The sequence below is a fragment of the Rana temporaria genome, chromosome 6, assembly GCF_905171775.1.
Source record: "Rana temporaria chromosome 6, aRanTem1.1, whole genome shotgun sequence".
Lineage (NCBI taxonomy): Eukaryota > Metazoa > Chordata > Amphibia > Anura > Ranidae > Rana > Rana temporaria.
Window position 1 is genome coordinate 163,675,693 of NC_053494.1, and position 15,481 is coordinate 163,691,173.

The window sequence follows — 15,481 nt, forward strand, 5'->3', positions numbered from 1 at the left end:
CCATTTTTCTGTAGTTCACATTACTATGATGATGAGATTGTTATCTCATACAAAATGGCCGCAGAGACGGAGACAAAATTTTGCCAAGGCGTCATATTGTGAGTGGAAAACTAGAGTCTGACAGCCACTAGCGGAAGTTCTTACAAAAGCTCATTACCAGCCAAGTGAGGGAGGAAGAGAGCGGTGTAAAACTTGTCTCCGCTTTAGTACTAGCATGTGCTTGGCGGCCATTTTTCCGTAGTACACAGTTCTGCGATATAGCGAGTTTTATCACATATAAAATAACCTCTGAGATAGTAAACTTTTGACTAATTTCCCAGGAAATTACTCTTTTTGGAAAGTGAATGTATCATTGTTTTGGGAACGTTTTCCTCGCACAGCCCCTTTCTACGACGCACATCCGGAAGGAAACAGCAGGAAGTGGGCAGTCCCTGGGCTGTTGTGGTTCGGGTAGCTGCCTGGTGTTGGCACTGCAGTGACAGACCTGGAGGTTTGGTAGGGGAGATCGTCCCTGGAGAGCCGCAGCCATGGGCAAGTCATTTGCCAACTTCATGTGTAAGAAGGATTTCCATCCTGCATCCAAATCCAACATCAAGAAGGTGAGAAAATGTATTCCTCTTATTATTCTATCACCACTGACGTCTGTATCAAGACACACCTTTTATAGTAGGACTATAGGCAATTTTTTTTTATTTTGGATAGAGTAAGGGAGGGTTATAACCTCCTGTAAGGTTTATTTTTGCCATCTGTGTCCCATTGGGGAGATTTCCCTTCACTTCCTGTCCCATAACCAAACAGGAAGTGAGAGAAATCCATCTAAAATGAGAGAATCACTTGTTGTCACCAAAACTAGTTTCTCCATTAGAAGATAACCCCACTATTCCTAGTCTGGTGACAAATTTCAGGATTTCCTTTCACTCTTGGCGATAACTCTGCTGAATTTTAATAATCAGACCCTCACCTGTCCCACGGTCCAGCAATGCGGCCGCCCGAAGCTTCGCTACTCTCCCTCTCCTCGGCGCTGGCATTGTAACTGTGGGCACGTGGCTGTGCCTTCACAGCTGGGCACTCACTGCGTGCCAGGGGAGGAAGTGAGAGGTGGGTGCCTGTCAAAACTTGGGACCCGCTTGGCCCCCCCAAATGTGGCATGTCAGGGGGTCACCAGTACTTAAAGCGGAAGTTACATTTTTGGGTGGAACTCTGCTTTAAAGTCTAAACCCTTTTCTGACACTTGTTGTTTATAAGTTAAAAATCCTGTATTTTTTTTTTTATAGAAAATTACTTGGAACGCCCAAACATATTATATATTTCTTTTGAGCAGGGATCTTCAAACTACAGGCCTCCAGCTGTTGTAGAACTACACATCCCATGAGGCATTGTAACCCACTGACATTCAAAGACATGACTGGGCATGATGGGACTTGTAGTTCCTGAACAACTGGAGGGCTGTAGTTTGAAGACCCATGCCCTAGAGAATAAAATGGCGATTGTTGCAATATTTTATGTTGCACTGTATTTGCACAGCGGTCTTTCAAGCACATTTTTTTTTAAATACACTTTAACCAAATAAGCCCAGGACCATTTTGTTGCTAAATGACCAGGCCACTTTTTGCGATTCGACACTGCATCGGTTTAACTGACAATTGCGCAATCGTGCGACGTGGCTCCCAAACAAAATTGACGTCCTTCTTTTTCCCACAAATAGAGCTTTATTTTGGTGGTATTTGATCACCTCTGCGGTTTTTATTTTTTGCACTATAAACAATTTTTTTTAACTTTTTGCTATAATAAATATCCCCCAAAAATATATAAAACACTTTTTTTCCTCAGTTTAGGCCGATATGTGTTCTTCTACCTATTTTTGGTTAAAAAAAAATCGCAATAAGCGTTTATTGATTGGTTTGCGCAAAAGTTATAGCATCTACAAAATAGGGGGTAGTTTTATAGCATTTCTTATTCATTTTTTTTTTTTTTACTAGTAATGGCGGCGATCAGTGATTTTTATCGTGACTGCGACATTATGGCGGACACATTGGACATTTTTGACACCATTGTCATTTTTACAGCGATCAGTGCTATAAAAATGCACTGATTACTGTGACACTGACACTGGCAGTGCAGGGGTTAAGTGTTTCCTAGGACGTGATTTTTACTATCAGAGGATGTGACTTGCTGTGACATGTCACTGATCACTGTTCCCGATGACAGGGAACACGATCAGTGTCACTAGGCAGAATGGGGAAATGTTGTGTTTAAACTAACATCTCCCCGTTCTATCTCTCCGTGAGATGATCGTGGGTATGCCCACGGCAATCGAGTCCGCCGGACCCGCGATTGGGCTGAAGGAGATCGTGGTGTGCAAATTAGGGCTGTGCAAATGAACTTTTAATTAATTGATTAATCTTTAATTTTTTTGATCGATCAAAATCTTTTCGATCGATTGGTACTCACCTCTCCGCCGGCTTCTGGGCCTTCAGGGAGTTCCGTCGGAGATCCGGGTGACGTCACGGACACCGGTGGGGCTTGCCATATCCATCTGAAGGGCTCCTTTGCTGTGCCTTCATATCTGCATGCCGGTGGGACCTTTCTATCTGCCACACGCAAGGGCTGTTACACTTCCCTCTATCACTTCCCTCTATCAACCTGGGATTCTACAACCATCCACTGGGAGTTGTGATAGTTCCCTTCATGGGACATCTACATGCCGACGGACTGATGTTAACCTCTCCTCATCTGGATTCAGCAGTGGTATCGTTGTATACATTTTTATACCAGTATCATACTTGACTACATGGTTTTATGACTGCTTTTGGTACCATTTGGTATTACTTGCACCATTTATACAGTTTATGTAGCTACATCGATTTTATCTCCAGTGCAATATTTATTTGGTTACCTACTTGAAGACTATAAAAGTTTTAATGCTATTCCCATCAAGTGCTGCCTTTGTGTGTTTTTTGTGTCCTGCTATCCATTTTCCAGTGGTTGGTAGCTGCACTGGGAATCAGCCTGCAAAGAGAACAGCTAAAAGTAGTTGGATCTGTATGTGCGTTATAATTAATTGAAATTAGTCGATTAATCGATAAAAAAAAAAAGATTAATCGAACACAAAATGTTTGATCAGTAACAGCCCTAAGATATTTGGATGGGGGATCTTCCGATCTCCATCAAAGGGGATGCATGCCTTGGCTGCATTCAGCAACTGGATTGTGAGAGAGGCCTTATATTTCTTATGCGGCCTTCTTGAAAGGTGCAGCAGACAGGCCGCCAGGTGCTTGAGTGTGCAGATCACCTCCCACCAAAAGGGGGCAGGTTTGGGACAGTCCCAGAAGATTTGCAGCATCGTCCCTTCAGCATTTCCGCACCGCCAGCTCTATAGAGAACTTTTGGGAAAAGTTAAAGGATCTTTTCTTTCTGAGCGTCTGTGAACTGGATGCCTAGGTCAGACACGAGACTTACATTTTCTGACTAAAGTTCCACTTTAAAATACTTTCTGAATATCTGACCCAGAACAAACGTGTAACATGTAAATTGTTAATAGTTCTATGCATACTTGTCTGGGGTTAGTGACGGCCAGGCAACTGTCATTTTTAAATGGTGTTCAACGATGGCAAACTCCATATTTCTTGCAGTTTAGGGTTCTTTGAACACCCAGTAATTGAGCCCCATCCACTGGTTATGTTTAGATTGTGTTTTTTCTTGGATAATTAGATATGGCCAATAAATGAAATGAAATGGAGTTTTAAAGAGGAACTCAAGCCCCAGTATAAAGCTTGACTTAGTAAGGGGCATCTCTGGTACTGAGACTGCTTTATTTACTAATAAAGTGGGTGTAAACACTTATATACCCAGCGAAGTGACTGGCCTCAGGTGACACAGAGATGAAACAAATCCTCCTATATAAGTTGTACCTGTTTGACGGCAGTCTTCTCTACATCTGTTCAAAGTCCATAATTTATAAAGCTTCTCTGAGCTGTCAGAAAAAAAAACCCCACGTGAAGTTACAATCTGCAGAGCTCAGTGACGAGAGCTCTTAGAGCTGATTGGAGGGAAGAGACCATAAACCCCGGCCCTCACCACACACACACACCTCATAGGTGCAGAGCTGAGGCTGTCAATTAGCCAAAGGTAACTCCCCATCACCTTTTTTTTTTTTTCTTGGTGTCAGGAAAACTTGTGAGAAGTGATTATTTTTTTTTTTTTTTTATCCAACAAAAAGTTTTTTATTGATGAAAAGGTGGTATACAGCGTTTGACAACGATACATTGAGCAACATGACCATACAGTCAGCCATCAAAAACAAAATACAGCAGTGTTATAATTACTACAATGTCACCACTTCTACTACCCTCAAATTTCCATGCTGTGTTACTCATCCCACATTCAGTCCCAACAACCTGTCCAGGACCAGGTCCTCCGGGGAAAGCCCCGGCGTATCTAGCCACGGAGCCCAAAGATTCTCATATTTCCGTGTACTCCCCCTGTGTTGGTAGATACGTTTCTCCGTACGTAGCATATCTCCTATCTTAACAATCCATTCCCTCGAGGTCGGAGGGTTCTCCGATCCCCAGTAAAACATAATCAACTTCCTAGCCTGGAATAGCACTCTATGAACAGTCTCTCTTGTGTACACCTCCAATACACCCAATAGACATACCCTGGGGTCCACAGGTATAGATACCCCAAATACCGAGTTGACAGTACTCACTACCTCGGCCCAGTATTTATGCAGTTTGGGGAATCTCCACAGGAGATGGATAAGATCCCCATGGTCACGCTTACATCTAGTGCATGTATCTTCATTTTGCATCCCCATCAACTGCAATCTTTGCGGCGTATAATATACCCTAAAGATGATATATAAGTGAGTGAGCCGCTGGGCCACATTCAGTCAACAAATGCTCACCCCTTGAAATATCTCTTCCCACTGTTCTCCATCCAGTTGGCCCACGTATCTCTCCCATTTTTCCCTCACCCGTATTGGATGCTGCGCCAAGAAGTTCTGTAATAGGATGGCATAGCATTAAGAGAGAAATCCCTTTGAAGACACGGCATCCCCAACGAGACTGAATACCGGGGTTGGCGACAAATGCCACTCAGAAGACCTACTCTGAGCCCTTACTGCGTGCTGGAGCTGCAGGTACTGAAAAAGCATTGAGGACGGAAGCCCATAGTCCGTCTGCAGATCTGCAAATGGTCTAAGCCTTCCATGTCTGAAAACGTGTTTGACATGCGTGATCCCATATGGTTTCCACCCAGTCCCTATCTGTAGTTTAGCCAGCTCTGTGTAAGTATCATTAAGCCATAGGGGGCTATATTCAGTGTATCCATCAGCCTGTTGAATATACTTGCATTTATTCCACGCTTTTTGTATGAGATTGTACGTAGGATATTTCTTATTTGGTTTGGCAAAAGCCAAGGCTTCCAGTGCCATGGGGATGGGTTCATCCCCCACCGTGTGGAGCATTAGTGCCCGAGAGGAGCCAGCCGGCTCACTCCCGAAGCACCCCACCAGGTGTTGCAACTGTGCCGCCAGGTAGTACAACCACGGATTGGGCAGTGCGAGAAGTGATTAATTCTGATAGAGGAACGAAGTGGCAGACAGAAATGATACTTGGTGCTCTAGATTGAGACGCGTGCACACTATAGAGGGAAATGCTTTGTTCATATTTCATGTCTGAGCTTTACAACCACTTTAAACTTTTCATCCAGCATTTTATTTAAAGTGATTCAGGGTGAGATACGGATAACCTTTCTATAGGGAACATCTCCAGCATGTACTGAGATCTTCTTTTATTTCAAATTACTGTTCGCCTCCCATGAATCACAGCCAGTTCACTAGCATTTTGAAGAAAAGGCTGCCTATCTCTGCATATTTGAGATTTAGGACAACAATGGGCTCCATTTACAAAGAGATTTTTTTTTAAATAAATGCCACTCTTATTTTCCGGATCATTCAGTGGGGTTTGAAAACTACAGTCACATTTATAAAATAAAGACCCTTTTTTATAAAGGTTTGTGATTTGAGAATTTGTCCGATTTTTGGTGCATTTCCTAACATTTATTGAATGTTTTTGTCCTAGGTATGGATGGCAGAACAGAAAATATCTTATGATCAGAAAAAGCAAGATGATCTAATGCAGCAGTACCTTAAGGAACAAGACTGTTATAACAATCGGTATGTTCCAATGATCCTATTCACCGGTCATTTCTAAAGCCTGGCCCAATAGAAGTCCTCGATTTCATGTATTGTACTCGGAAAAGCAAAAAAATGCACATGATGGAAACCTGACTCTGTATTCACATTTATCTGTATTGGGTGATCCACAAGGAAATTATATATGATTTGTATGAATCCACAGGTAATCCTAGAAAGATAACTGAAGCTAATGCAAACAGACAAATAATAATGCCGCGTACACACGATCATTTTTTGGCATGAAAAAAACGTTTGTTTTTCAAAAACGTAATTTTAAATAATCGTGTGTGGGCTGCACATCGTTTTTCAGGTTGTAAAAAATGGTCGTGTGTGGGCTAAAACGACGTAAAAAACCTGCGCATGCTCAGAAGCAAGTTATGAGACGGGAGCGCTCGTTCTAGTAAAACTACCGTTCATAATGGAGTAAGCACATTCATCACGCTGAAACAGACAGAAAATCGCGAATCGTCTTTTACTAACACGGAATCGGATAAAGCAGCCCAAAGACGAATGGAACTTCCCCTTTATAGTGCCAGCGTACGTGTTGTACGTCACCGCGCTTTGCTAGATAATTTTTTTAAAACGATGGTGTGTAGGCAACGTCGTTTTAATGATGAATTTGGGAAAACGTCGTTTTTTGGACATGCTGAAAAATGATCATGTGTACGCAGCATCAGAAATACATATTTGAAAGCTGTTTTACTTGCCAAATTTGTATTTCTGTCCTTCCAGTCCTGAGATTTACACAGCTCAACTACACAGTACAAATAGGCACTTGACACCACTTGTGGTTAGGAATACATACATAGGTCCTTGAAAAAGTATTCATACCCCTTGAAATGTTCCTCATTTTACAACCAAAAACATAAATTAATATTTTATTGGGATTTTATGTGATAGACCAACACAAAGTGGCTCATAATTGTGAAGTGGAAGCAAAACGATAAATGGTTTTTCTAAATAGTTTTTACAAATAAATGCCTGAAAAATGTGGGGTGCATTTGTATTCAGCCCCCTGAGTCAATACTTTGTAGAACCCCCTTTCACTGCAATTACAGCTGCAAGTCTTTTTAGGGATGTCTCTACCAGCTTTGCACATCTAGAGAGTAAAATTTTTGCCCAATTATTCTTTGCAAAATAACTCAAGCTCTGTCAGATTGGATGGAGAGCTTCTTTAAACAGCAATTTTCAAGTCTTGCCACAGATTCTCAATTGGATTTAGTTCTGGACTTTGACTGGGCCATTCTGACACATGAATATGCTTTGATCTAAACCATTCCATTGTAGCTCTGGCTGTATGTTTAGGGTCGTTGTCCTGCTAGAAGTTGAACCTCTGCTCCAGTCTCAAGTTTTTTGCAGACTCTCAGGTTTTCTTCTAAGATTGCCCTGTATTTGGCTCCTTCCATCTTTCCATCAACTCTGACCAGCTTCCCTGTCGCTGCTGAAGAAAAGCATTCCCACAACATGATGCCACCACCATGCTTCACAGTGGGTATGGTGTGTTCAGGGTGATGTGCAGTGTTAGTTTTCCATCACACATAGCGTTTTGCTTTTGGGCCAGAAAGTAAAATTTTTGTCTCATCTCACCAGAGCACCTTCTTCCTCATGTTTGCCGTGTCCTCACATGGCTTCTCGCAACCTGCAAATGGGACTTCTTATGGCTTTCTTTCAACAATGGCTTTCTTCTTGCCACTCTTCCGTAAAGGTCAGATTTGTGGAGTGCACAGATTCTCCCACCTGAGCTGTGTATCTCTACAGCTCCTCCAATTACCATGGGCCTCTTGGCTGCTTCTCTGATTAATGCTCTCCTTGCCCGGCCTGTTAGTTTAGGTGGACGGTCATGTCTTGGTAGGTTTGCAGTTGTGCCATACTCCTTATATTTTTGGATGATGGATTGAACAGTGCTCCGTCAGATTTTCAATGCTTGGGATCTTTTTTTTATAACCTAACCCTGCTGTAAACTTTTTCATAACTTTACCCCTGACCTGTCTGGTGTGTTCCTTGGCCTTCATGATCCTGTTTGTTCATTTAGGTTCTCTAACAAACCTCTGAGGGTTTACAGCTGTATTTATACTGAGATTAAATTACAGAGGTGGACTCTAGTTACACATGCACGCCACACTTTTCAGAGCTTTAATTGTAAAAAAAATTGATAACCATTTATTTTCTTTCCTTCCACTTCACTAGTATGTGCTGCTTTCTGTAAATAAAGGCATTTACGTTTTTGGTTGTAACATGACAAAATGTGGAAAATGTCAAGGGGTATGAATACTTTTTCAAGGCACTGTATGTGAAGAGGTATGGCACAGAAGTGTATGTGACCAACACAGGGAGATAGCTTGGTGGGGTCCAGGTGAGGTGGAAGAGTGATTCCAAAATGCTAGTGCATCACCTCCCAAGAGACCGAAGCCTGCGATGTCCCCACTGGCAGCGAGTGTCCATCTTCACCCCTCTTCCTTCCGGGGGGCCACGAACTCCAGCTCTGTGACTGGACGGAGTCATGTGACATCATGGGAGCCGCCAGTCACGGCATGACCCCCTTTAGACACGGCATGATCGCCATTTCTAAAGCATCCAATGCATTAAGGTAAAAAAAAAAACGCCTGGCAATCACCGGCCTCCTAGCCCCCTCGTTTTACTTACCTGAGCCAGTTCACCTGCTCAGTGCGTCCCTGCGGTCGTCCTCTCCACGGAGTCCGGGCTTTGATTGGATAGATTGATAGCGGCACAGCCATTGGCTCCCGCTGCTGTCAATCAAATCCAGTGACGGGTGCGCAGTGGGACGGGGCCGAGTCATACACTCGGTGTCTATGGATGCCGAGTGTATGACTCAGGAGCTCACCCGCTAGGTAACCTCCTTGGGAGAGCGCTTCCCAGAGGGGGCTATCTAATGCGGGGAGGAGCCGAGGGACCCCAGAATAGGAGGATCAGGGCCACTCTGTGCAAAACGAGCTGAACAGTGGAGGGTAAGTATAATATGTTATTTAAAAAAAAAAGGGGGGGGGACCTTTTAGTATTACTTTAATGTATTCTATAAATCTTGTAGTTGGGAACTCTTACAATTTGGAGTTAGAGACCGCATTTCACAGAGGTGGCTTTGCGTATATATTTGCAAATGTATGTAACTAAAAACTCTGCTTTCAATTTGAGATGTTGGATTTTATTGGTGCTGGCATAGACATTCTATTGATACTCTTTTAGGCATCTGCCAGTGGGCTACTATATCTTAATACACAAGTGTAAAAGGCGCGCTGGGATTTAATTGATGTCTCAATATAAAATGCAGTCATTTTTTTCCCCTAGAAAACCTGAAGTCTGTTTGGTGATTTTGGGTCACTGCAGTTTGGACATCATTGATTTTTGGGTCGGTGAGCCTGAATGGCACAAACATCTTCACGTTGCTGCAGAAACTTATCCCCATATTTCAGAAATGCCAGACCCCTCCATAACTTCCGCTTTGGGGTCTAAACTGCTTCTAAAATTTACTTTTTTCCATCTCAACAGGGTACTTTTGGGTGATGAAAAGGTAAAGAGTGGGTTGAATTTCATGTATGAAGCGCCACCAGGAGCTGAAAAAGGTAAACTTACTAATTTGTGTCTCTTTGTTAAAAATGACTGCTAGTTATTTAAAATCAAACTCTTTAAATACTATAGAAGTTGTATTTTGTATGCAGAATGTTTTAGCTAGGTAAATATGAATTCTTAGCTTCCCACATTATCTGGTAAACGGTTAGGCCTCTTGCACACTTCAGCTTGAAAAAGCCCAGTATAGTTAATTTTTTTTACTGAGGTAAAATACAGTCTGATAATTTTAATGTGCCTATGCACACAGGCGAGTAAACAAACGCTGTGCATTCTTCAGTATTTAAAAAAAAAAATTGTCTATAAAAATCTGCATTTATGTTCGGTAAATTACACCTCATGCACCCATTTGCATGCATTTGCGCAGAAAATGCATAAAAAAAGTCTGAAAAAGTAGACGCTCAAACAGGAGTATCGTGTGCAAGAGGCCTGCTTTTCTCCAATGATCAGACTTGTCCTGACACGCCCCCCCTCCATAGCCATTCACTGGAGAGTTCAGTGTGCTGTTGCTTCTCCTCCCCCAGCTCTTATGCAGCTGAGAACAGAGGGAATTTGATCACTTATAAAAAAGGGGGAAAAATATATTTATAATGTTTTTTAATATCTATACACAAATGTTTTGCCTTTCATTTCTATTTTAATCTGAATAGGTTGTTTTACAAAGCGATTGTTTACAATCCACTTTAAATTAAAATGAGCACCGAAAACATGTAAATAAAAGGAAGATGGATATATATCCACAAATAAACGGCACTCTATGTAAAACCTGAAAATATTTAAAATATATTTGTGCAAACTACCTAATCGTGATCTACAAATAAATATTTGTTTTGCTATAGAGTTAAATTTGATATAATTAATGCGCCTTTGCTGTACAGACATTCATCATCAGGATGACTCTGCCACCTTCTCCAATGTGTTCCCAAAAAGCTCACAACACAGTGTGGTTGATTTACTAAAACGGGAGACTGCAAAATCTGGTGCAGCTCTGCATGGTAGCTAACTTAAAAAAAGAAAAAAAAAAAGCCCTGGAAGCTGATTGGTCTCTGTATAGAGATGCGCCAGATTTTGCACTCGCCAGTTTTAGTAAATGAACCCCAGTGTAAAATCCACCACCTTTAAGAAAGGCACACTTGCCAAAGGAGATGGGCCTCAGACAATAAAGTTCATACTGTGCGAAACAATGTCCAAATAATTAGTCTTTTAAAAAAACATAGGGGGGGGGGGGAAGATTTTTAGGAGCAATTTGAAATATTCCGTGCTTGTATTTGTAAGGATATTTTTTACATCAGTTTGGACATGGGTCTATGTCGGTTTAAAAACACTTTAAAGTGAGCCTGTCAACCAAACTTTAAGGCTGGGTTAACACTGAAGAACGTAGCGGGTCACAGCATACATCCGGTGCGTCCCCGCTCACTGTTTCAGGTCCGATTTCAGTTAAAATTTTGGGCTGAATTTGAGCCTGAAACGAACCAAAAGACACACAGGACTCTTGTGCAATTCTCACCGGAGCTGCGTGAATCGGCTCCATAGAGAGCCCGTCACAATTTCCTGTCATGCAAATTGAATGTGGAGAAATACGCATCCAATTCGCAGGAGTGTGAACACAGCCTTAAACATGCCTGCAGTTACGTTTTTTAGCCAGAAAACTCTCCTATATATGGCTTAACATAAAACATTTCTGAACAATCAGAGGGGGCCAAGAGCTAATGTGCAATAAGTGATCACACAGTAAGAATTAAAATAAGCCATATGTTACATTAGGTAATGTATCATTTTATTTTGAATGTATTTTTTATTTTAATTTTGAAAATTGATGAGGGTGAAATGTGTGCCATAACCTCCCCTTCTTTTTTTTTTTCTTTTTTTCCCCATCTTTTTGTCTTCTTAAATTAATTGTTTTTATCTTGTCTTCCCTCCTCCCTGTGGGTCATCAATAAAGAAATAAAAGAGGTAAGCAAAGCCGTTAACGTACAATAGTGCTTACTGTACTCTTAGAAAACCTTCTTTATGCTTCAATATATTTTATATCATTTTTCAAAGAGAATATTACGGGTATAAACATGGAAATAAAGCAAGTATAGGAAGTAGACATGATCCAAAAACACTTAGGACAACAAACATATATGAGTGAAATATGTTGGATCATGAAACTTTGACCTGTAAAATATAAAAACAAAAAATAGAAACCATTGACACCATAACAGTAGTCTACATGTACAAGGAGAAGTATGATCGCACATGATACTATAATAAACCAGCACATGTTGAATTAGCAATCGGACTTCCAAAAGGACGACTTTCAGAAAATAAGCAAGAGTGGTAAGACCATATAGAACTGTGTGAAAAGAAAGGAAACAAGAGGGGAAAAAAGGAGGCTAAACAGTGAAAGTGGAGAGAGAGAATGGTCTGAATCGCGGCTGACACCATTTTATTAACAGTTAAAGAGAGTAGTGTGAAAGGAAATTCAGGGAATGTAAAAAAAGAATATGAATAGTTGTTAGTTGGAAAATCCTCAACGTATATTTTCAGAAAAGCTACATTCCATCACGGCAATTGTCATGGCCTTTAAAGTGACCTTGGAGGTTAATTTAGAAAAAAAATTACAAACATACCATCCTTGCCTTGCCTGCTCTGTGCAGTGGTTTTGCAGAGAGCGGCCCTGATGTAATGAAAAATGGAAAAAACCTCTAAAGGCGGGATTTTTAAGGCAACAAAATTAAACTAAAAAAATATATATACCGTATTTATCGGCGTATACCGCGCACTTTTTTTGTCCTGAAAATCGTGGGTGCGCGATATACGCCGATACCCGCTTTCCGCACCGTGTTTGAATGCCTGCGCCGACATATACCGAGTGCAGTACATTCGGCCAGGCTCGGCTTCGCTCGTAGTCACGCTCTGTGACGTTTATGCGTGAGAAGCCGAGCCTGGCCGAATATACCCGAGTGTACTGCGCTCGGTATATGTTGGCGGAGGCTTCAAACTGAGCGCGGGAAGCGGGGATTCAACATGAAGACAGCGCGGGAGAAGCCGGGAGGACACCACCGAGGCCGCAGACGGACGCTGGATCGGACGAGGACGCCGATGGACGCCGGGCAAGATACCAAAACTAAGTAGTAAAATGTAATAATTTTTTTTTTACAGGATTTTAGGGTCAAAATTAGGGGTGCGCGCTATACGCTGGAGCGCGCAATACCCCAATAAATACCGTAGTTTATTACAAAGTATAAATACAATTCAAAATGTCCTGATGTACAGAATAAAAAACATGATTATCAAAATAGAAATATGACAATGATACTATTCGAAACCGATTGCATGTCACCAGACCGACCAATGACACGTTGGGTGGATGATCCGACGCGTTTCAAATGTAAAACCTTCTTCAGGAATATTAAAGTATCAAATCTATGATGAATCAAAAATAATTGATAACGAACATCTGAAAACCAAGCGATCACATTCCCACATCCTCAAAATGTGAACAAGATAGTGACTCGCTTTTCCTTTTTTAAATCATGTGTACCCAGAATCTACAGATACATTTCCCAAGGAGTCCCCAAAGGGAGGTGCTTATCTTTCATCTCCTGCATTCAATACATTCCTCATCCTTGTTCACTCCAGTACATAGGTAGAACCACACGTCAACTTAAAATTAGAATTAATGAACATTTGGCCAATATTAAAAATAGTTTCCCAAATCATAGTGTATCCAGACATTTCACAAGTCACCATGCCAGTGATCCCAGACTATGCACATTTTATGGGATTGACAACATTTCTAGGCATTGAAGAGGGACCCACATGACTTGGAGCGTTTCCCAGAATGAGACAAAGTGGGTGCATAGATTGAGGACAATGCAGCCACTTGGCCTCAATATTGAATTGGATCTCAATTGCTTCTTGGCAAATGATTGAGAACAATTTTGAGGCCAGAGATCCCATAAGAGATTGCCAATCACCAGAAGCTCGTCCGCGGCCATCTAGATGATGGGCTAGCTAGGCTGAGAAGCTGGCATCACTTGCCTCTGGTATTAAACCAGAGGAAATGAACTCAAAGCCGTGATGGAAAAGGGAACCCATCAGGAAGAGGTATGGGGCACAAAGGCCTCACAAACAAATCCTCGCAATCCAAGGCCTGTAGGATCCCTAGGGAGAATGGAAACACCCTCAGAGTATGCTGTTGTGTCCCCAGTTGGAACCTATAGGGACAAAACAGAAACAAAAAACAAATACCACCGCTGCCTGATGGGTTGTCCTATTGGATGTATAAACATCCAAGTAAGCATGGAGAGAGTAGGCAGAAGTCTACATTCCCCCCCCCCCCCCCGGCAGCGGATGGGACAAGGGTGAGAGGAAATTAATGCAGAGCAAAGGGAAGCCCCCCGTAGCCGGGAAAAGGGGCCTCAAACATTGGCACCTAAATTCCATTCCTGGACTCGCCATGGGAAATGCATGCCATCCATAGATGCTGGAACACAAATATAAAAAACATGAAAATCTAAATGACATACATTGGATAATCAAAACGAAAAAGAGACAAAAATTTCACAACACCTATACAATAAATGATGGTGCCTGAACAAAAAAATTGTCTAAAGAATACATAAACACCAAAACCACAAGAAAACCCCATCTGTGTGTCTCCAATAATTGATGAGTTTGGGTCCCCCCTGCATTCCCGGCAATGGGATATCTCAAGAAGGAAAGATGGTAAGTGTGGGTTCCCTCATGTCCGGATCATAAAGATCAGGACAGGAGTATGGTAAATGTGGGTTCCCTCATGTCCGGATCATAAAGATCAGGACAGGAGTATGTCCACTTGGGAAGGGGGGAAAAGGAAGTAAAGTCTCAAGGACCTAGGGTCCCATACGGAAGAGACAGTAAGTTAGATTTAACCTGTCTCTAAATTCTCCAAGCACTCCCACATCAGTCTGTTTTGCCAGAACTATATCCTTCTAGGAAGGATCTGTAGCTTTCTGCCTCATTGAGGCCGGGGGGTCGTGGCCTTCAGGTACCTGACTCGGCGCATTTCGCGATGGAGCAGGACCTTATTCCCCCACCCCCATATGGAATATGGATTCTATCCAACACAGTAAAATTAACTGTGGGCATTCTATAATTATGACATCTAGCTACATGTCTTCCCAGAGGATGGTGTAGATTGCCAATCCGCAAGATTGGCATAGAATGAACATGTTTCTCCACCCGTTTCCATAATTTTGTTTCGTTTTGCCTATGTAGAAAGAAACACACTGGCATTGAATGAATGATGGTAAAAAAAATCTTGATCCTTTAAAACACTTTGATAAATGAGATGGTTTTCTATTACTGTGTGTCTTTGTTCTGCATGTTATGGTATAGATAGACAATTGGCATTTATTTTATAGTAAGACATTTGGGTTATTTGTGACTCGGTTTTATAGATCTAATTAAAGTAAACCTATAATGGGAAATACGAATTTAGTATAAAGTGATAGGCATCGAAAGTTGCCCGATGGTAACCCCACTAGACCCAAAATAATTTATTAATAATAATAATAATAATAATAAGTGTGGTATTTTTTATTTTTTTTTCTCTGAAATCCTGTTTTTGCTTTATCTTGGGTATACCTCACCTGGCCTGATAATGGGCACTTATGAGGACAGGCTTGCCTGTTTTCTCCATATCTCAGAAGTCCAATGCCTCTGGCAAAG

At 41.7% G+C, this 15,481-nt stretch overlaps 1 protein-coding gene across 1 annotated transcript in view; it reads left to right on the forward strand.

Annotated features, from left to right (window-relative positions):
- Positions 1-209: 209 nt before the first annotated feature.
- Positions 210-15,481, forward strand: part of CIR1 (corepressor interacting with RBPJ, CIR1) — a 45,888-nt gene continuing 30,616 nt past the window's right edge. Inside the window, exons 1-4 of the mRNA XM_040357720.1 lie at positions 210-599; positions 6,084-6,178; positions 9,704-9,777; positions 11,724-11,734. Coding sequence (XP_040213654.1) covers positions 528-599; positions 6,084-6,178; positions 9,704-9,777; positions 11,724-11,734 — 252 coding nt within the window. The 5' untranslated portion in view covers positions 210-527. The remainder of the gene's footprint in view (positions 600-6,083; positions 6,179-9,703; positions 9,778-11,723; positions 11,735-15,481) is intronic.